Source organism: Microcaecilia unicolor, chromosome 11, assembly GCF_901765095.1.
Source record: "Microcaecilia unicolor chromosome 11, aMicUni1.1, whole genome shotgun sequence".
Taxonomy (NCBI): domain Eukaryota; kingdom Metazoa; phylum Chordata; class Amphibia; order Gymnophiona; family Siphonopidae; genus Microcaecilia; species Microcaecilia unicolor.
The window spans coordinates 99405877-99426814 of record NC_044041.1 but is presented as its reverse complement, the minus strand read 5'-3'; the positions used below and the strand labels follow the sequence as shown (position 1 = coordinate 99426814).

General features: G+C 41.4%; 1 protein-coding gene across 2 annotated transcripts in view; it reads right to left on the bottom strand.

The window, feature by feature from the left end:
* Nucleotides 1-20938, bottom strand: part of ADAMTS10 (ADAM metallopeptidase with thrombospondin type 1 motif 10) — a 208783-nt gene that overhangs the window by 102647 nt on the left and 85198 nt on the right. For both annotated transcript variants that reach the window (XM_030217418.1, XM_030217419.1), the window contains 5 exons: nucleotides 19326-19369; nucleotides 13511-13616; nucleotides 11044-11190; nucleotides 9055-9196; nucleotides 5484-5591 (listed from right to left, as the gene is read on the bottom strand). In XM_030217418.1, the coding sequence (XP_030073278.1) occupies nucleotides 5484-5591; nucleotides 9055-9196; nucleotides 11044-11190; nucleotides 13511-13616; nucleotides 19326-19369 (547 nt within the window). The remainder of the gene's footprint in view (nucleotides 1-5483; nucleotides 5592-9054; nucleotides 9197-11043; nucleotides 11191-13510; nucleotides 13617-19325; nucleotides 19370-20938) is intronic.

Sequence of the window (20938 nt, the reverse complement as noted above, 5' to 3'; positions counted from 1 at the left end):
AACCACCTATATGAACAGATTCACCCAAGGTGGTGTACAGTAAGTATAGTTTAACATCAAACTTACAATTTTGTTAACAGCATAACAATACTAAAATGTACAAGTATAAACATAAATACAATGAAAGAGGAAAACTTGAAAACAGTAAATTGAAACCTAATAATAAGACTACCATGAAACAGGATCAAATATTGAAATTCAAATAACAGAGATATAATACCAATGTAAGCATAAAAGCGATGGAATATCTAATAAACACACATTAGAACATTTAAATAACATAGCTATGATACTAATGTCCAGAATACAGCTGACCATATAGCTGAGTGGCCAAATGCAGATATATAGATGGAGACAAGATGGGTGGTACAGAGTCAATTGAGGTAAATAAATGGGTGGCTAAACTAAAGGCAAGTTCTTTGTACTGTTAATCAAGATATAAGGAACTCATCTAAGTTACGAGATACTTTAAAAGATGTCTATTATCATTGCAGCTATGAGCTTTGGTTCAAGGCCTGACTTTGGTTCAGGATCTAAAATGAGAAAAAAAACCTTACAGGCCCAAGACTCTAACCTGAACTTCAGTGTAACTACAGAACTCATGATCTGTTGTGCAGCAGAATGAGGAACGGGCGTAAGTGGAAAAACAGAGTAACATCGTTTAGCAACATGGTGGTCACAGATGTTCTAGTGAAAATCAGAACAAGATAACTCCTCAGGAAGATGACTATAGTCTTCCAGGAACAGCTAGTCTATTATTAAGCTTTTCCAGTAAATACTGGCCAACTCATTACCGTAACCAATCAGTGTTAACCATTATATTAGTATATATCCAATAGATGGGATTGTTGTCAGATTACCTATGTATGACCTATTATGTTAATGAGCGTATATAAGTGATTGTACTTCCTACTTCAATGGAGAGAGACAGTCACGGCCAGTACCTTTGTGCAAGCAGGGCTGCCCTCCCATGAGAAACCAATCAATTGTATCTGAATTGGCAAGTAATCCTATTGCTTTCTCATAAGTAGACTTGAGTCTTTTATATCTACTAATTGGCTTTGGCTGGTAAATAAAACATTAGAGACTCAGACACAGAGAACACCTATGTGTGGCTGTGGTATTGTACTCCCATAAACAACTGATTGTACATATACTTGGAGAATAATAAATAAAAGTATTTGATTGCCTATATATAATTTGGAGTCTCAGATATAGCAGGACTTTTATATAGCAATGTTCTGTACTCCCCGTGAGATATCACTGATCTGCTAATTGTACAAATACTCGATAAGAAATAAGGTATCTAATAAAGAGCAAACTGATGCAGCCTTGGATGATTTATTTCTTCCTAGGTATTGGGAGGGATACATTCACCCTAAAAATATACAACGTACCTGACTCAAATAAAGTACCTTGTGCACCTATGTTTCATATGTGAGGAAAGACCAGAAAACATGTCAAATAGGGACCAGTTTTAAACTCCATATGTGTTTCTCTGTGAAAATGTGGCTGGCCACAGGAACAGGTCTCTATTTTTGGTGTGTACATCTGCACCTGCTTTGAAGCAAAATTAATGACTGAAACAAAAAATAAAAACCTGGCCATTTAAATAGTGTTACGCCGACTAAGTGCTAATATTCAACGCAAGATAGCTGGTTGTCTCTGCTGAATATCAGCACTCAGAGCATACTCATAGATTCTATATAGCACACCTAGAGATCTGCGCCAAAATCCAGCCATATTCTATAACAGTGCGCGTAACATAATTGGCGTAACAAGCTAATCAGCATTGATAACAGCACTTAAAAGCAATAATGAGAACTAACTGGCAATAATTAGAATTTACACACATAACTCGCTAAGCGTATTCTGTAATAAACTGCACCTAAATTCTAATGCGTGCAGTTCAAAAGGGTCATGGCTACGGGGAGAGAAATGGGTGTTTCATGGGCGTTCCAAAATTTATGCACATAGTTATAGAATATGGCCCAGTGTGCGTAAATCTATGCGCAGGGATTCACTTCACATATTCACTGGTGTAAATGGAGGCGCATAGTTTTTAGGTGCTGGGATATCAACTAAGCGTATTCTATATACCGTGCCTAAATGTAGGCACTACTTATAGAATACGCTTGGGTGGAAATGTTTACCACGCAGATTTTTTATGCACCTTATATAGAATCTTACCCATGGTTGCTAACCGGCTATATCACACAATATAGCTGTGTTGTATTGAGTGATATAGCCACAATATTCACATGCTGGCCAGCTAGGTTTGGCAGCCAAATCACACTGCCTATAAACATAACTGGCAGCACTGCATATTGACTTAGCTGGTTAAGTTTGAGCCAGCCAAAAAAAACCCTGCATAAAGCTGGTCATCGGAAATGGCTCGGCATTTAATATCTGGGGTCAGCGCCGATCGTAGCACTTAGGCAGGCTACCTCCTATGGTTTGAATATCAGGCCCTCTGTGAATAATGTGTGTACTTTCACCCACTGAGGGGAGGGCAAATTTCAAAGGCGAGGGGAGTTCATATAAACCCATTCATAGGAGCCAGCTCTGTGGGTGCTGTGGGTGTTTGAGCACCCCCAGTATTGAAAACAATTCCATGTATGTGTCCAGGGAAGGGTTATTTCCATTGGGCTTAGCATCCCTAATAATGAGCCCATTTATCTGCAGAAATTCCTTTGAATATTGTCCTCAGTATGAAGAAAAAACAATGGTTTTGTAACCTGGGTATGATTTGTATGAGGGATACAGCAGGCTCTGACCCCAGTTAAGGGTAGAAGTTATCAAGGTGTGGTAAAAGGTGAACTTTTACCACATCTTAATTTACCACAGTATAACAGCCACGAAGGTTGCTGACTCCCATGGTAAATGAATAATGCTACTTGTGAGACAACTTGCAAGCAATGTTATTTCAGCAGCCCTGGAGCACAACTGTGGCCCAATGCTACCGGGCTGTCTCTTACAGGGGCTGTCAGAGGGCCCCCCCTGATCAAAGCCCCCTTCACTCTGAAAGCTGTTCTGATATAATTCTTAGCACATTTCAAAATCTTGTATTGGTGTTAGTGATGACAAGGTCTCTTTTGAAGTGGAAAGAACTTCTGCTTGTTCTGCTAGTGAGAAGAAATGCTATTTCATTTTTTGACAACTCTTAAGCTAAATAATTTAGAGTATGTGTTCTCATCATCAATTAGAGTTTTGGGAATAATAATTGACCAAACACTATCATTAGATGTACAAATTAATCATCTGGTCAGAAAATCTTTTTTGTTAATGAGAAAACTATGCAGAATTCACAAATATTTTGATATTGCACACTTCAGATTGTTGGTTCAATCCCTTCTTTTGTCTCAAATTGATTATTGCAAAATGATGTATTTGAATTGTTCTAAGGGCATTCTTTTAAAAATTACAAACAATACAAAATACAGCAGTTAGATTGATTTTCTCATTATCAAAATTTGATCATGTTTCTATGTTGTTTTTGAGCCTCCACTGGCTTCCGGTGGAGGCTAGGGTGCTTTTTAAGTTCTGAGTGGAAGAGTAGCCTAGTGTAGTGGCCTTTGATCCTGGAGAACTGGGTTTGATTCCCATTGCAGCTCCTTATGACTCTGGGCAAGTCATTTAACCCTCCATTACCCCAGGTACAAATAAGTATCTGGGTCTACAATGACCCTTTTCCGGATTTAGATGAACTAGTGCTGGAAGAATGTCTATTGTTGTGCTCTCTACGCTTCCTGGAAGGGGAGTGACTTTGTTTATATTTAGAGGTTTAATGTTGGCACTAATGCAAAAACCGAGAATGGGCAAGGCATTATCAGCGCCAATTCTGCTCCGAACTGAAAGGTGATAGTGGTCTCTCTACAGTGCGCTTTGGTGCCAGGAAACTTTTCTCTTTCTAGGGATTACGCTGTGCTGTCAGGGAATTTGTTCCCTCATCTGGCACCAAAGAAGAAGCATGGGTGGGACTAATTGTGCCATGTTGATGCTCATGTCACTTTATCAGAGAGGAGTTCTTCTTACCACAACCTTCTTGGTAGGTTTAAAAGGACTGTAACCTTCATTTCAGTGGCGTTCATAGGGGGGCTGGCACCCGGGGCGGGTCGCCGATTCGCCCCGCCCCCCGGGTGCAGCGCCCCCCCCCCCCCCCGGCGAAAGGACACCCCCGCGAAGGAACACCCCCCCGCCGGGTGCCGCGCGCGCCTGTCCTCTGTTGTTCCATGCTTCTTCTCTGCCCCGGAACAGGAAGTAACCTGTTCCGGGGCAGAGAAGAAGCATGGAACAACGGAAGGCAGGCGCGTGCGGCACCCCCCCCCGGCGGCGTGCACCCGGGGCGGACCGCACCCACCGCCCCCCCCCCCAGGAACGCCACTGCTTCATTTTGAGAGTGGGTTGCACCAGATTTGGAAGCAGAGTGCAGCAGCTCAGTGCTCTTATACTTATTGGGAGAACACTGTTTATTTTCAAGGAACTCTCTGAGCACAACTTGAACAATCATTAACTTTATGCACAGGTTCCATACACCCCACACACCAGTGATGTGAGTCTGAGGAGGACATGGGAAAACTAAGGAAGTTAGAAAACGATAAGAAAGAGTTTCAACAAATAATAGAAGAAACCCGAGAGAGTAAATTTATCTACTATATTAAAGTCAATGATGACTTGAGCAGGCGCAAAAGGAAAATAATTTTGCTTGATGGCAAACACTGACTGACAAGAGGAATCACTAATGCTGTCCAACCACAACTTTGGGAAAAAAAAAATAAGACTGACAACTTTTCTTCAGACTACAATATAAGACAGTGTGGGAAACACCTGTAGAAACTTTCCAAGAAGTTTCAGAGCTTGAGAAATCCATTCCGGCCCAGCACCCTCACCTGTTACTTCATCCAGTGGTGTGGCTGAATGATCCTCATAGTACATGTAGAAATCCCTGCTACGAGCGCAGCTTATCCAACTTTCCCACTGCTCTGGATTTGAGAATGCCCCCTACTGGACAAGGATATTTATTGTGAAACAAGATGGATGAATTGGATTATTTAATTCCCTGTGGGGCCCTTTTAGGAATATAATGGGTGTCTTAGTGTTTACCGCCAGCAGATTTCTAGCACAAACTAAAAATGCTACCATGGCTTAGTAAAAGACCTCCCTTACTAAGTTACAGTAAAAGGGCCAAAAAAATAAAATGGCCATGCAGTAACCCCTTGCAGAAATATTTTTAAAATATTTCCGCTAGCACTGGAAATGGCATGTGATGGGGGTGGAACCACATCCGGCACCTGCTTTGGGTCGGCGGTAGTTCTGGGTTGCCATGATACAAGCTTGTTGCCACGCAGCAACCCTTTAGTAAAATGGCCTCTGTGTGAAGTAATGGGTTTAAAAGTAAAATAGGTCTTATAAAAATACATATGTGAAGGAGCAGCTTGAATGCACAAAACAGGACATTTTTTAGTGACTTCTTAGATGCTTACCCCTTTGTCGATAGTGTTGGTTTGGCATATGGTCCCCTCAGCAGCTGGAATGCTGTTGGTGATGCAGCGGTTGCTTTTACTCAGGCACCACAGCTCACTACAGACTTCCTGCGAGCATGTGCAGAGCAAAAACGGATAGCGGTGTTACTAATAGCACAGATGGGATGGATTTCATTTACACCCCCTTCCACTATGACAATAACAGAAAACACCAGGAAGGGTCATGGCCCATTAGCTACTCAAATATACTACCCAGTTATATAAAGCGTACAGATACAACATAGGGGACTTTTGTGCTACTCAAGGATGCTAATAGGTTAAAATTTCAGGATACCAAAAAATAATACTCAAAAGAGATTTTGGTTTATTAATAAGGTCAATTTGCATATCTTTGAATACCCTAAAAACATGACCTGTGTGTGGCCCTTGAAGACTGAGAATTAAACAGTAGTTTCTAAAAACACAGGTCCATATTGAGCCGCAGCAGTCAGCAGTCTTTTTTTGTTGTCCGAACTTTATCCAGATTAGTGGGCTGAATATTGCCACTAATTGGATAACTTCCAGTTCTGCCTGAAATTATAGAACAGTTTACCTGCCTGGAACAGAAGAACAGAAGACCCTTGAACAGGTCAACACAGTAGACAAAACACAGCGAAGGTGACAAGGATGATGCAAACCAAAAAACCAATGGACTCAAAGAGTTCACATCAGTAGCTTTATTCAAAATAAGATGGACTGGACATGAATTGTGTTTTGGCCCCTAAGGCCTGCGTCAGGAGTCCCTGTACATTGTATATATCATATATGTCTTTTCAATGCTCAATAAGTGTTAGATACAGCAACCTAGTAACAGTGAAACATCAGCAGGAGCATCTACATCCGAGATAGCATCAAAAGAGCATTGAAAAGACATATATTATATATACAACGTACAGGGACTCCTGAAAACTGGTTTTGGTGCAGACAGGGGTGGACTGACCAATTGGGCAATGGGCAGTGCCAGAGGGCCCAGAGGCTCTGCCCAGATGCCCAGTGCGCCACTGGTGATCTAGTGGCCTCTGCGGGGGGGGGGGGGGGGGGAACATGTTCTTTCCTTCCCAGCCCACTGCGCTGCTGCTATTCCCTCCCCCCGCCCGGCACCAACGTATTTTAAAAATGGTGGCCGAGACTCCCTGTGGAAGTCTCAATTGTCGAGACCCTCGAGACTACCATGGGAAGTCTCAGCCGCCATTTTAAAAACAAAGCAGCACTGGCAGGTGGAGCGCAGCAGGCAGGAAAGAACATGGCCCCCTGCAGAGGCCACCAGACCACCAAGACCCCTCAGGTAGGACTCGGGCAGTGGGGGCGTCAGCAGCAGAGGCAGGGGCGGCAGGGGGAGTGTCGGGCAGGGCCGGGCGGGGTGCCCAGACGACCCTCAGTGCCTGGGGGGGCCCATACCACCCTCAGTCTACCCTGGATGCAGACGCTAACGGTGAATATTAAACGGTGTTTAACCAGTTTAGTTCCTCTGAATATCGGCAGTAAGCCACAGACAAGCAATTTTAGCAGGCAGGAACCTCTCTTGCCCACTTTAATCATTTTGAATATTATCCAGAATGTTTTCTGTACCCCCGCCTAGAATTTTAGATAGAGCGGGTTATACATTTTAAAAATAAATACATGTCTGTAAGAATAGCAGGCACCTATTAGTTCAGCAAATGCTGGAATAGTAGATGCTACTAACCAGATATGTATTGCTGAATAATGACCTGAAAGCTGCTTATTCAGAATTATAAATTGAGGTGACAAGCTAGATGCCCAGACTCCCAAGTCCTATACCCTAATTAATCTGATACTCCCTCCCCTATTATTTTATATTCTCTAATTAGTGCTTATCGCATTACAAAACACACAATAAAAATATTTCTGAACAACAGGGCCTGCCTAAATTCCATTCCTAGATCAGACTACTCTTTGTGGGGATAACAGGGCCAAGGGCATTAGTTCACAACTTGGTCACTGGATCTTCCTCCTCCCCAGCTTTTCTGGTTTTCAGAATATCCACAAGTGTATATATGCATGAGATATACTTCCATGTATTGACTCTTAACAAGTTGATGGTATCTGGAAAAAACAGGACCCCTTACAGAGTTTCAAAATACTTTGCTATTGTTTAAACATTTAGGTCTCCTTTTATAAAGCTGAGCTACTGATTAGGAGCCCTTAGTATGACCTTTGAAAATACAATAATATAATGGGGTTTATTTCTTAGAGGCCCTTTTACTAAGTAATGTAAGTGACTACGCACACCCAACACGCGCCAAAATGGAGTTACCGCCCAGCTACTGTGTAGCTCTTGCGGTAATTTCATTTCTGGCATATGTCTGATACGCACGTCCGAAAAATAATTTTTATTTTCGGACACACATATTGGATGCACGCCAAGTGGCATTTTACGTGTGTAGGTCATTACCACCCGGTTACCGGGTGAGACTTTACCGATAGGTCAATGGCTGCCGGTAAGGACTCAGATCCAAAATGGACATGTGACAATTTTGATTTTGCTGCACGTCCATTTTCGTCAAAAATTTTAAAAAGGCATTTTTTACAGGTAACCTGAAAAATGATTCTGCGCAAACCCAAAACACACGTCTACACTACCGCAGACCATTTTTCAGTGTGCCTTTGTAAAAGGGCCCCTTAGTTAATTCATAATTTGTGCTCAGTGTTCTCCTTCAACCTGGACACATTCACAAAGTCTTTGGTGCCACTGAGTTGTTGGCTCACTGAATTCTGGGATTTCATTAATTAAGAACTGTTTTGCAAGCTCGATGCACTGGAGCTCCATCCTGTTGAAAAACAAAGTACTCAGAAATATCTCAAATTTCAGGCAGAGATTTCTGCTGCAGTTGAATGCTTTTGGGTTATTCGGAAAAATATTGGGGGTTCTGTTTTTTCTGGAGACCATGTAAAAATGTCTCATGCATTCTTATTACAGATATGCTAAAAACAGGCAAGTTGAAATCCCTTCCACACCCTACAACGAGGACTGGGTTTAGAAACAGTGGGAAGTGGCACCATGGCAGTGAAGATCACATGCCCCCGTGGGGAGGAGGCAAGCCACTACTGGTCATTGGGCAAGGTCTAGTGGATGACCTCCTTCACCCAGTATGTAGTGTTAGAATTACCTCCATAAGAAGGCTTTATCCTGCTGTTTGGGTTCTTGCCATTGGCGGCAGGTCTTTACTTGATGAAGGACTGGAAAGTGGGAGAAGACTCAGCCATACTTTAGTGAATGTATGAGGTGCTCCCAGAAAGGAGAAAGGAAAAACCTAATGGGTCAGCTGTACTTATTGTACAAGGTAACAAGACACAGTTGTGATGCAGTAACATTTCATAGAAGCAATAATGCACTAGGGGTGGGGGTTGTGGTCTTATGGTGACATGGCAGTCAGGAAGATTTACAATGCATGGTACTGTTCCCCCCCACATGGGGGTGCTGCATCACCATACTGCTGACTTCTCTCCTCTTTACATCTCAACCCCCTACCCTCGGGCCTTATTGCTCAAAGAAAGCAGGAAGGCTCTCTACCCCGTATTTACACTGGCGAGATTTTATTCCGTACTGGAAGCGGCACTGTTCATCTGCGTCATATGCCTGGCCTGGGGCCATCGTCGGGTAGATGAAGTCTTGCTTTGGAGGAGCATTGTTCAGGCATTGTCCCATCCCGGAACTGTGACAGCAGAAATATAGACCACAAAAGAAACAAATAAGATCCTCCTATAAGATAAAGAAGTGTCAATCCATCACAGATCATTAGCAACCACAAAAATCATTACATCTGGTTTGGTGGACACTGTGATAATGGTTTGAGTCCCATTCCCAGTGAACAGATGACATCACTAAAACACCAACAGCACAGCTGGCAGGGATTGTGGTGCCAAATCTAATAGGCAAAAGAAGATGAGTAAACTGGGAGAGAGTGCAATGGGGTAGAGGGAGGGCTGGGGAAAGCAGGGTGAAGTGCAAGGGAGAAGCCAGAATCTAAGAGCCAAAGACAAAAGCAGAACCAAGGCTTTTTGGTTTTTATGTACCAACAATTAAATAAAATGCTAATAACTTAAAAGTAAAGCACTGTTACTGTTGTACTGTTACATCTACTAATTTTGATTGTATCCCTTGATATGCAGAGCTCATTCTGAGGAAAAGGCCTCCTATAACAATGATAACAGACTGATTATAATGTGAGGAGGGATGGTCTTCACTGGCACTACACACCAAATCCAGCATAAGGAAAGGGCAGGTCTCCTCTAACAATACATCCTGATTGCAGCCTGAGGAAGGAGAGGTCCAGTGGGATTTGACTCACATTGTATGCATGTTTTCTTAGAAAGTCTATCAGTAAGGGCATGACTGCAGCAGTCACGCCTGATGATTGATGACACTTGGAGGTAGCGACTGTGGAAAATGCTAAGTGCTCCAGCTTTCTCCTCATAACGTGCTAACTTCTGCTGGAGACAGATGGTCTTTGCATACAACATTCTTTTTTAAAATATTCTTTATACCACTGCTCTTGTCCTCTCTCCAAGTTTGTTTTTCATGAGAATTTCCATCTTGGTCTGAGTGCAGACAACTGTGACAGTTCATAACAGGAACCATGTAGGTGCCTTCAATGGAGACACATTACCAGGACAGAGAAGAGGAAAGGGCAAGGAAGACTGACCAAATCACTGTGTGTGTGTGCATGTATGATGCTGTTAGTTTTGGAATTTCCAAGCATACAATTGGCTTTCACATCCAGATATTGGCTTGCAAGAGGAAGGTCCTTTCCAGAGGTACATGTGCTTTGAATCTAATTGTTTACATTGCACTTCTGATTGCCTTTCTCTCACACCCAGTTCTATATTTGGATCTTGTGGTTTATAAAAGTAAATAAATAATAATTCTATTTTTTTCTTGACAATAAAGATCTTTCCTCCTACTCCTACATGGTGAGATGACCATGACTGACCTATAGGTAAGCGTCCACCCTTAGTACCAAAAGTCAAAATGGAGACCCTCAACTAGATCTGATTTTTTGGAATAACCCCTAAGCATTTTCATGAGATCAATTTGCAATATATTTGGCCTAAGATTGTGGTTTTCAATTCTATTCTTCAAAAGCTCCTTAAAGATTTAGCTTTTAGGGTAAACAAAATACACAAATTAACTTGGCTCTTAGATGGAATGTGAATAAGATCTTATGGTTTTGTGCATATAGACTTTTTTCAGGTTCTTGAAGAACACAGAAACAACTGTCTAAGAAACAGACTAATTTGCATATTTCTGGGTTCACTGTAAATCGGATCTGGTCTAATGTCAGAGGAACAGAATTTGGGAACCACTGGCCTCAAGTCTAATCTGAACACCCTTGTGTACTGATCAACAATCAAGTTACTTGTCTGAAAAAGTTGGGAATGTGCCCCAAGTAATTCCTGTGAACCTCAGTGGACACAAGCACTTTTCCTCACAAACAGTAATGAGAATTTGCAGTCATTGATAAGACACATCAAAATAAACAAGGCACATCACATATCTTACTCCAAGAAGCTGGTGATATAGTCCCTGCTGCAGGCTGACCAGACAAATGGGTTGGTTTTCATGGTGATATGGGCAGCCATAAGCTTGGCTGTTTCTTGCCCATGGGAGCCACAGCCATTTCCAACTCCGTCATGGTTCATACCAAACCTGAAAAAAGGTCAGAACAGCAAAATGTTGGACAATGTTTAGCCTGTGACACAATGTTGCTGCCTCACATAATTCCTTCCCCCATTTGTGCAACAAATAAAGGGGCCCTTTTACTAAATTTTAGGGTATGCTAACGGACATTAGCATGTGCTGAGTGCCATGTGGACCATAGGTATAAAATAGGACACGTAGCAGTTAGCACATGCTAAGCTTTAGTAAAAGGGCCCCACAGTTTGAATAGAGAGCATTATATTTATTATGACTGTTGTTTTCCTTCTGGGTCTAGAAGAGGGAAATGTGGAATAGATGTATAAAAATAAATAGTTTTTGGTGGAGGATTTGCACACTGAAATTGCTTCTCCATGAGTATTATGGGAAGCTTCAGGGTACCTTGAACAAGTCATAAAGCTGGGGGTGAGGAGCTTCTTATGTTCACTGCAGCATACCTCAGATGCAACGTGAGGCCTGAGGTCAAAAGTTGGGTGACTCAGGACTTGTAATTGCACATCAGGATTTGTAACAATGGTTTCATCAGAAGCTTCTGTTTATGGGAAACCCATGATGTCTATAACTTTTCATTCACTTCTATAAATCTGCCAGCAGACATTGTTCATATGAACCATCTTGTGGAACACTGGGGTAAAATGAAATCAGAGTACAGGAGAGGCCCAGTGGTTAGAGAAGTGGAAAGACAGGATTCAAATTCTGCTTCTCCCACTGACCAGAACTGTAACTCACCTGGAGCATAGTTTATGAAGGTAAACAACTAAATCTAAAATCCAAATCCATTTTGCCCTAGGCCCACCAACAGGCTGATCCAGCCCTGGTGGTGCCACATTGCATGGAGGGATTTGTAGATCTGATTTTCCCATTGATTTCCCTTAAGAAAATCAGAACTACAAATCTCTACATGTGATGGGTCAAAGAACACTAGATCAACTTATTTGGTTGATCTTGAGTGACATGGAGGGCCATAATCAAACTGGGCGCCCATCTCTAAGGATGCCCCAGCGAAGGGGCAGGGCATTCCGTATTATCGAAACAAGATGGGCGTCCATCTTTCATTTCGATAATACGGTCAGGGGCGCCCAAATCTTGACATTTAGGTTGACCATCTTGACATTTAGGTCGACCTTAGAGATGGGTGGTCTCGGTTTTCGCCGATAATGGAAACCGAGGACGCCCATCTCAAAAACAACCAAATCCAAGCCATTTGGTCATGGGAGGAGCCAGCATTTGTAATGCACTGGTCCCCTCTCGCATGCCAGGACACCAACTGGGCACCCTAGGGGGCACTGCAGTGGACTTCACAAATTGCTCCCAGCTGCATAGCTCCCTTACCTTGGGTGCTGAGCCCCCCAACCCCCCCCAAATCCACTACCCACAACTGTACAACACTACCGTAGCCCTTAAAGGGTAACGGGGGGCACCTAGATGTGGATACAGTGGGTTTTGGGTGGGTTTTGGAGGGCTCCCATTTACCACCACAAGTGTAACAGGTAGGGGGGGATGGGCCTGGGTCTGCCTGCCTGAAGTGCACTGCAGTACCCACTAAAAACTGCTCCAGGGACCTGCATACTGTTGTGATGGAGCTGGGTATGACATTTGAAGCTGGGCTAGAGGCTGGCAAAAAAATGTTTTTTAATTTGGTTTTTTTTTGGGTGGGAGGGGGTTGGTGACCACTGGGGGAGTAAGGGGAGGTCATCCCCAAGTCCCTCCGGTGGTCATCTGGTCAGTTCGGGCATCTTTTCGAGGCTTGGTCGTGAACAAAAAGGGACCAAGTAAAGTCGGCCAAATGCTCGTCAGGGATGCCCTTCTTTTTCCATTATTGGCCAAGGACGCCCATCTCTTAACCACACCCCTGTCCCGCCTTCGGTACACTGCTGACACGTCCCCTTGAGCTTTGGTCGTCCTTGCGACGGAAAGCAGTTGAGGACGCCCAAAATTGTCTTTCGATTATGCCAATTTGGGCGCCCTTAGGAGAAGGACGCCCATCTCCCAATTTGTGTCAGAAGATGGGCGCCCTTCTCCTTTGAAAATAAGCAGGATGGCAACCCTACTAACTGGAACTGTATTATCTGGACATCTGACCCATGCCCAGCTTTTCCATACTGCATGCTTGGCTTTTCCCCACTTTACCTCTGGACTTGTTTCAATCTCTAAAGGTATTCAGGACATATTCATAGAAGCAATAGAATAGAGGGGGAAAGGCAGGCTAAACCAGAACAGGGTTCGGTCCACCTAGAAAACATGAAGCCAAGTGGTAAACTTAGCCTGGAGATTTGGGGAATTCCAGAGAAATAAACAAAATGACACTTACGTGTGGCCAATTTCATGGGCTATGGTGAAAGCTGTGGCAAGGCCAATGTCTTCATTAATGCTGCAGCTCCTCTCACGCTCACACATTCCTCCCACTGGAGCCAGGCCTGTCAGAACAGCTGTGGTTACTCAGTGCCTGATTGCTCTCATGGGTCAGCTCTAGAGAGGACCATCAACCACAGGCTATTTTGGACATATCAATTTGGAGGAGTACCATTTTGTAAAACTGAAGGAGTAAGAGGTTTAACCATACCCAATTACATTTGCTGACCAGATGGCACTACATGTCATTTCAGTCATGATATAGGGTATCAAGAAACTCAATGGTGTCAAACATCATTTTTTAATTCCATCAACTACCTATCTGCAATAGGGTAAACACCCTTGAAGCTGTAGAAAACTTGAGAAAAAATCTAATGAAGCTTGATGTGCATGTACCAGGAGATAGACCTTGGAATGACAGCGTCTGATGATTTTGAGATAATGAAAAACTGATTAAGGCAATGGTCAAAGCCAGGGAGATTCTAGGCATAACCAGCAGAAAAAAGGAGGTGATGACTTCCCTCTACATGTCATTAGTGAGACCTCACTTGGAATACTGTTTGGCGGCCATATCTCAGCAAGGATAAGAAGGCTAGAGGTATCCCAGAGAAAAGAAAACAAAATGGTGTGAAATCTACACCAAGAGACATACAATCTGAAACTTGAGGATATAAATATACAAGGTGAGACAAAAAAAAGCAACCCCCTAGAGTTTTTTGCAAATTTTCCCAGCAACCACATTTTATGTACTTATTTAGTCATCATACTTACATATTACTATTAAACAACATTTAATTTTCTTAAGCTATGTTGATGTTACCGACATTTTTGCGTTACTACCTAGAGATTTTAAATGTTAAAAATGTTTGAGATAAAACACAGTAAAATAATGTTATTCAAATGATACAATTAACAATGTGTCAGAATTTTGCAGTCACTGTGAATGCTCAAGGTGTCCATCTCCAGTTTTAACAGAGGCCTTCAGTCACTTTGGGAAGTTCTTAACAGCCTCATTGATCGGTCCCTATGGTAGAGCGTTCCATATCATCTGCAGCACTTCCTTGATTTTGGCGATTGTTTGACGCTTTGGATAGAGCTTGTGATAGGCCTTCAACGTTGCTTCCCAGACACTGTGATGTCATTAACAGTAAGCTGGGACCCCATTTTTTTTTTTTCCAAATAAGGGTAGTTATACAGTGCAAACATTTTTGAACTCATAAAAGTCGCTGGGTAGTCACGAAAAGTCTGTAACCTCGCCATGTTTAAAAATAATCTCATCCTACTCAGAACATAGTAACAACAAATAAAACTGTAAAAATTCACATAGAAATTCCAACCAGTTGTTGAGAAAACAGCAAAAAAAAACTCTAGGGGGGTTACTTTATTATTATTTATTTTCGCTTCACCCTGTATATAAACCATAGAGGAGAGGAGAGACAGGGGGAATTAGGATGTAGATGTTTGAATATTTGAAATGTATTAATGCACAAGCAACAAACCCCTCCCAAAGGAAAGGAAGATATAAAACTGGGGAACATGAAATGAAAATGCAGGGATGTAGACTTAGAAACAACATCATTAACTAAGCTTGCATAGAAAGGCTGGAAGCTTGGAATTCTCTCCTGGAGGAAGTGATGAAAATACCTGGAGGAAGTGATGAAAATAAAAAAGGTGTGGGAAAAAAACAAACAATCCCTTAAGGGCAATAGGATTGAATCCAAGTATTCAGGGGCTGATGCACAAAGGTCGCCGTTAAATATGGCAGCCGCAGGTGAACTTACCAACTCAGTGACCAATGCACAAAGGGAATCGCATGCAAATTAGATACACGGAAATTCTGCAAGGGAAAGTGCCTAGGGCATGCACAGAACAGTCTCTTGGTAAGTGTCCATGTTCTGGGCATGCCCAGGAATTGCTGCTGCAAGCTCTGCTGATGGGTTCAGATCCTGCCTGTGCCAAATCCAAGGGTTCACTTTCTGCCTGTGCCCTGGGGGAGAAAGGGTAATTGGGAGGCAGAGGCTGAAAGAGAGAAGGAAATCACTAGGGCAAATTGGGGAATCCCAACCTTAACTTTTTCTGGCAACTACTAGCCGGAAGTACTTGTCAACCATCCTCTGTTTTGGGTCTATATTCTGACCCAAATATTTTGATGCTTAAAAAGCAGGAAGGCTGCAAAATGTGAACGGATTAGCTTGTATCTCTCACTATCATTAAACAACATGTATCAACCACCTCCAGATCTGTGGGGTGCTCTCTGTTCACAGTCCCGGCCCGAGATTGGCCACCCAAGGACATCTCCTGACCTGCCAGAAGATTTTGCACGTTAAAGGTAGGTGCTCCTTTCTGTGCACTGCATGGAATGATCACTTGAATACTGATGAGCTCGTTGCAATATATTTACATCGGATTATTGGTAACTGCTATGGTAAATGGTTAAAGCCATGCAGAACCCCTTTGTACATTAGATACTAAATAATGTTGCTTTAGACCGTCTACAACCGGTATAGAGCAAATGTTGCAAGTACGGTAAGCTTTGTGCATCTCCCCCTCTGCGCTTCAGCTCAAACCAGCAGTGAAAAACACTTTTGTGCTTTTAAGCAGGGCTGGCTCAACCATTAGGCAAACTAGGCAGCAGTCAAAGCAAAACAATAGACTGTGACTGCCAGAAAAGCTCAAAGAACCATTGACTGACTGGTACTTTTACTCACAAGAAGGATGGGCCATTTTCACATTAAAAAAAGGGAAGAAGAACAAAGGTTCCGCAGAAAGAACAAAAAGCAAAGACGGACAAGGGAATAAGGATATGGTTGGAACCACACTCTGGTTAATAGTTTATTGACGAACTGACTCAGCCATGTTTCAGCATGTGTAAAAATACAGCTGTGTCATGTCATCAATAAACTATTAGCCAGAGTGTGGCTCCAGTGACATCCTTATGCCCTTGGCCGTTTCTGCTGTTCATTCTTTCCATTTTCACATAATCCGTTTACCTGGATAAATAGCTATTTTCCAGGGTAAACAGCTTTGGGAAATTACTCTTATTATGCACTATATGTACATACAAAACAAAGTTTAATATTTAAAAGTATGATGTCCATCTATGCGTTTTGGATTGAGTGATGTCAGATAGCCATGATTGTTGAGTTAAATTATCAAAATCTCAGGGCATGCCTAGGAATATGAAAGATAACTGGGGGGAAAGGGGAAGAGAGGGCAAGGCTAAAGATTTGCCTAGGGCACCGAATACCCTTGAAATGGTCCTGCTAAAGACAGGGGGTGCCAGTTACAACCCTAACTTCCTTCCTAGGCAGACTAGATGGATCATTTTAGTCTTTGGGCCCTGTTTACTAAGCCACGCTGTAGGCAGGATAACTTCTTAGTGTGTACTAATTTTAAGCGTGCGCTAAAATGTTAGCATGCCTACAGCATGGCTTAGTAAACATGGCCTTTTATCTGCCATTATCTAGTATCGGGATGAAATTCAAATTAAGTCATAGATGGATTTATAACCCTTATATTTATTTATTGGGATTTATTAACCGCCTTTATGAAGATATTCACCCAAGGGGGTGTGCAGTAGGAACAGTTTAACATCAAACTTACAATTTTGTTAACAGTATAACAATAGTAAAATGTACAAGTATAAACATAAATACAATGAAAGAAGAGAACTTAAAAACAGCAAATTGAAACTTAATAATAAGACTATCATAAGACAGGATAAAAATATACATATTTAACAGAACTGAAATTCAAATAACAGAGATATAAAATGATGTAAGTATAACAGTGATGGAATATCTACTAAGCACACAATTAGAACATTATTATTATTATTATGGATAGTACTTGACCAAAAATCTGTTTGAACTGCCTGTCTTGCCTGTATAATAAAGGAGAAAGGGAAGGCAGGCTATGAAATTATGCAGTCAGCAGTGATATTATATACATAAAACTTCTCCAGACAGCAGCTAAATATTACTGCTGAATAGGCCTAAACTAAATGTGTCATGCTGGTGCACATACACTCAGTGCCAAGTATATGGATTAAATTAAATGCCAGTGCCTAACTTGAATAGTCACAAAAAATAACCATGAGAAGAAGACATACATAAAATATAGGAGTAATGCCCTCAGATTAATACCACACCTATGAGGCGGTCATAATAAACAACCACTAATAGGATGAAATTTGCACGTCATTCATTGGGCAAGAACTCCAAGTGGAAATAGTGCAACCATGTGCATACCTTTAGTAAAAAATTGAAATAATTTTTAAATTATTTGTTAGTTAATTGTTTCATTTGTATTCCTACAAGATAAAGAAGCTCTGCTGAGGCTATATTTTAAAAATATTCATCCAGAATTTAAAGGCAGTAAAGTCTCAATATTCCCAGATATTTCTCGTTGGTCTCAACAGAGAAGAAGGAAATTCCTTGAGATGAAACAAGAATCTTTGGCTATTAAGGCAAACTTTCAACTGCGTTTTCCATGCAAGTGTTTGTTGACTTTAAATGATAAAAGATACATTTTCTTTGACCCTGAACAATTATGCACTTTCCTTAATGCGCAAGATGATAAAGGTTAAGTCCATATAAAGAAAAGGTTGTATAATTAAAGGGTAACCTCCTGCTTATTTCTTCTTAAAGTCTATACTATGTTTAAGTTCCAACTTCCATTGGTTTTCAAACTATCTTGAATTCTCATATTGCTTAGTGGACTATAAAACTAATATAATTGTGGAATAGTGTTAGTATATTTGATTATCCTTTGTAAAAATGTTGCAATATTGGTGTATCTTATCAAAGATGGTATCTTTGTATTCAATGAAAATTAATAAACAAATTTAAACATAAATTATTTGTTAGAACTTTTAAACGTATAAAGTATTGCACCATCCTGCAAAGTCTCCAAATCTAGTCAGATCAGCACTAAAGCTCCTAATCTAATGTTCCACACAAAACAAAACAGTTATAAGAAATAGCGTGCTATTTAGCTTTTACGGCTTTTAAGTCTTGAAAAAAATTATTTCAATTTAGCACTAAAGGTATGCACATGGTTGCACTATTTCCACTTGGAATTCTTGCCTAATGAATGACGTGCAAATTTCATCCTATTAGTGGTTGTTTATTATGACCGCCACATAGGTGTGGTATTAATCTGAGGGCATTACTCCTATATTTTATGTATGTCTTCTTCTCCTAGTTATTTTTTTGTGACTATTGGTTTATTTACCAGTGAGCGAAGGGATTTTTTTGTTAAGAGTGCCTAACTTGAGCCAGTGACTATGCTGGATGAATAGCTGGCTACACACACTGTAACTTAGATCAGTTCCTTATCTCTTGCTTAATTATACAATGAACTTGCCTTGAATTTAGCTATCAAATTATCTCAACTGTTTCACGGTAGGTCTATTATTAGGTTTCAATTTACTGTTTTCGTTTACCTCATTTTTTGTATTTATGTCTAATCTTGGTTATTTTACTATTGTTATGCTGTTAACAAAGTTGTAACTTCTATGTTAAACTGTATCTACTGTGCACCGCCATGGGTGAATCTGTTCTTAAAGGCAGTTAATAAATCCCAATAAATAAATAAATAGACCCCCAATATGCCCAAAGTCCAGAAAGAGAACCAGGGAATGATAATGCTGAAATGCTATCCATTCATTCCTCTCTCCCACACTAAATTAAGAGAGAACACCACATCCATAACAACATCTTTCAGCCCTCCCCCCCCCCATCAAACCAAACAAGATTAACTTAGAGGATTACCTAAGGTTCCACACGGTTTGTTCTTATAGATGCAAATATCATATCTGTAAAAATACAGAGGAAAGTAGTGAAAACCATGCCATACCTGGATTTTATTTTAGCACTTCTCAACTTTGACCCTATTCAAAATGACCTCACCCTTAAAACCAATGGGCCCGATATTCAGCCAGCAGAGATCGATGTTTTGCTAACCACTGTTGGTGTTAAACCTGGAAATTCAATACCAGGCCATTTTCGGGCTCCAGCATTGAATGTCTGGGCATAGGGAGGCAGCTAAAACATAGCTAATTAACCCACCTGTTTACAAAGTCACACTAGCGGCTGCCGGTGTGGTAATGCCAACACAGCTCATTCACCTTGCTACACAGCTTTGTAAACAGGGAGGTAAGTGTAATATTTGGCATTTAACTGACTATGAAGAACTGCATAAAGATAGGACTGTGTTTTATGTGGTCCTATTTATGTGTTTATCATAATCAGTAAAGTACCGACTCTACCCTAGAATGCCCCCAAAATAGCTGGTTTCGGCTTGAGCGCTAACCAGGCATTTTCGGTGGCACTATCTGGTTAAGTGCCATTGAAAATGTCTGGTTAGCCCTGGGCGAGTGATTTAAACAGCCAGGAGCCTCTCCTGGACATTTAAATCATTTTGAATATCGGGCTCACAGTCACTTTCAGTACAGTAGGAAGCAGAACCATTCTCTATCTCACTACATCCCCTCCCCGAGAATGGACTTGATTGATGAATATGCACAGAAGTTATCATGCTCCCCAGCTGAATCGACAGTAGCATGGAATTACTGGTATAGTACTTTCATTCTCTCTACTAAACAAAAACAAGAAAATAAGGTAAAGAAAAAGCAGATGGAATATTTCCCCAAACAATTTAACTATGTACATTATTTCAAAACAGGTTATTTGCAGTTACAGCTGACCTCTGTACACATATCTAGTCCAAAAGAGCCAGACAGTTTATTCTAGGATCTGTATTTTTGCACTCCGCACAGTAGAGGAACAGCAATATAAATCAAAACATACAGCTGTGGGTTTCCCCAGGAGGCCACACTCTTGTTTTTGTTTCTGTAAATATACAGATCTGACATCTGTTCCATAATGGGAGTTTCATAAGGAGCGGAGGAGTACCCTAGTGGTTAGAGCAGCAGACTGAAAATGATGGAAACCAGGATTCTCCCACTGATGCTCCTTGTGACCTTAGGCAAGTCACTTCACAATGCATTGCCTCAGTTATGACTTAGACTGTAAGCCCTAGTAAGCAGGGACTACCAATTGTACTTGAATGTTACTCACCTAAAACTCCAAAATGTAAGAAATTATGTAGCAAAGAGAAATGTAGCTCCAATACACAATAAATATAGCACTGTACTTGGAGAAAACATTCTTGCTATTACTTCTGACTACCAGGCTCCCCAGATCTCTCGCATCGCACCTTCTGTGGAGCTAATCAGAGAACAGCTCCGGAAACTCTTGACTTTTACTGGGTCAAACAGTGAGTCTGAAGTGAAGCTCATCATGTAGGGAAATATGCCCATAAGGAGAAAGTGTGGGCAACTGATCTTTGGTTAGAATTTAACATAGCAACCTAGCATTTCTCA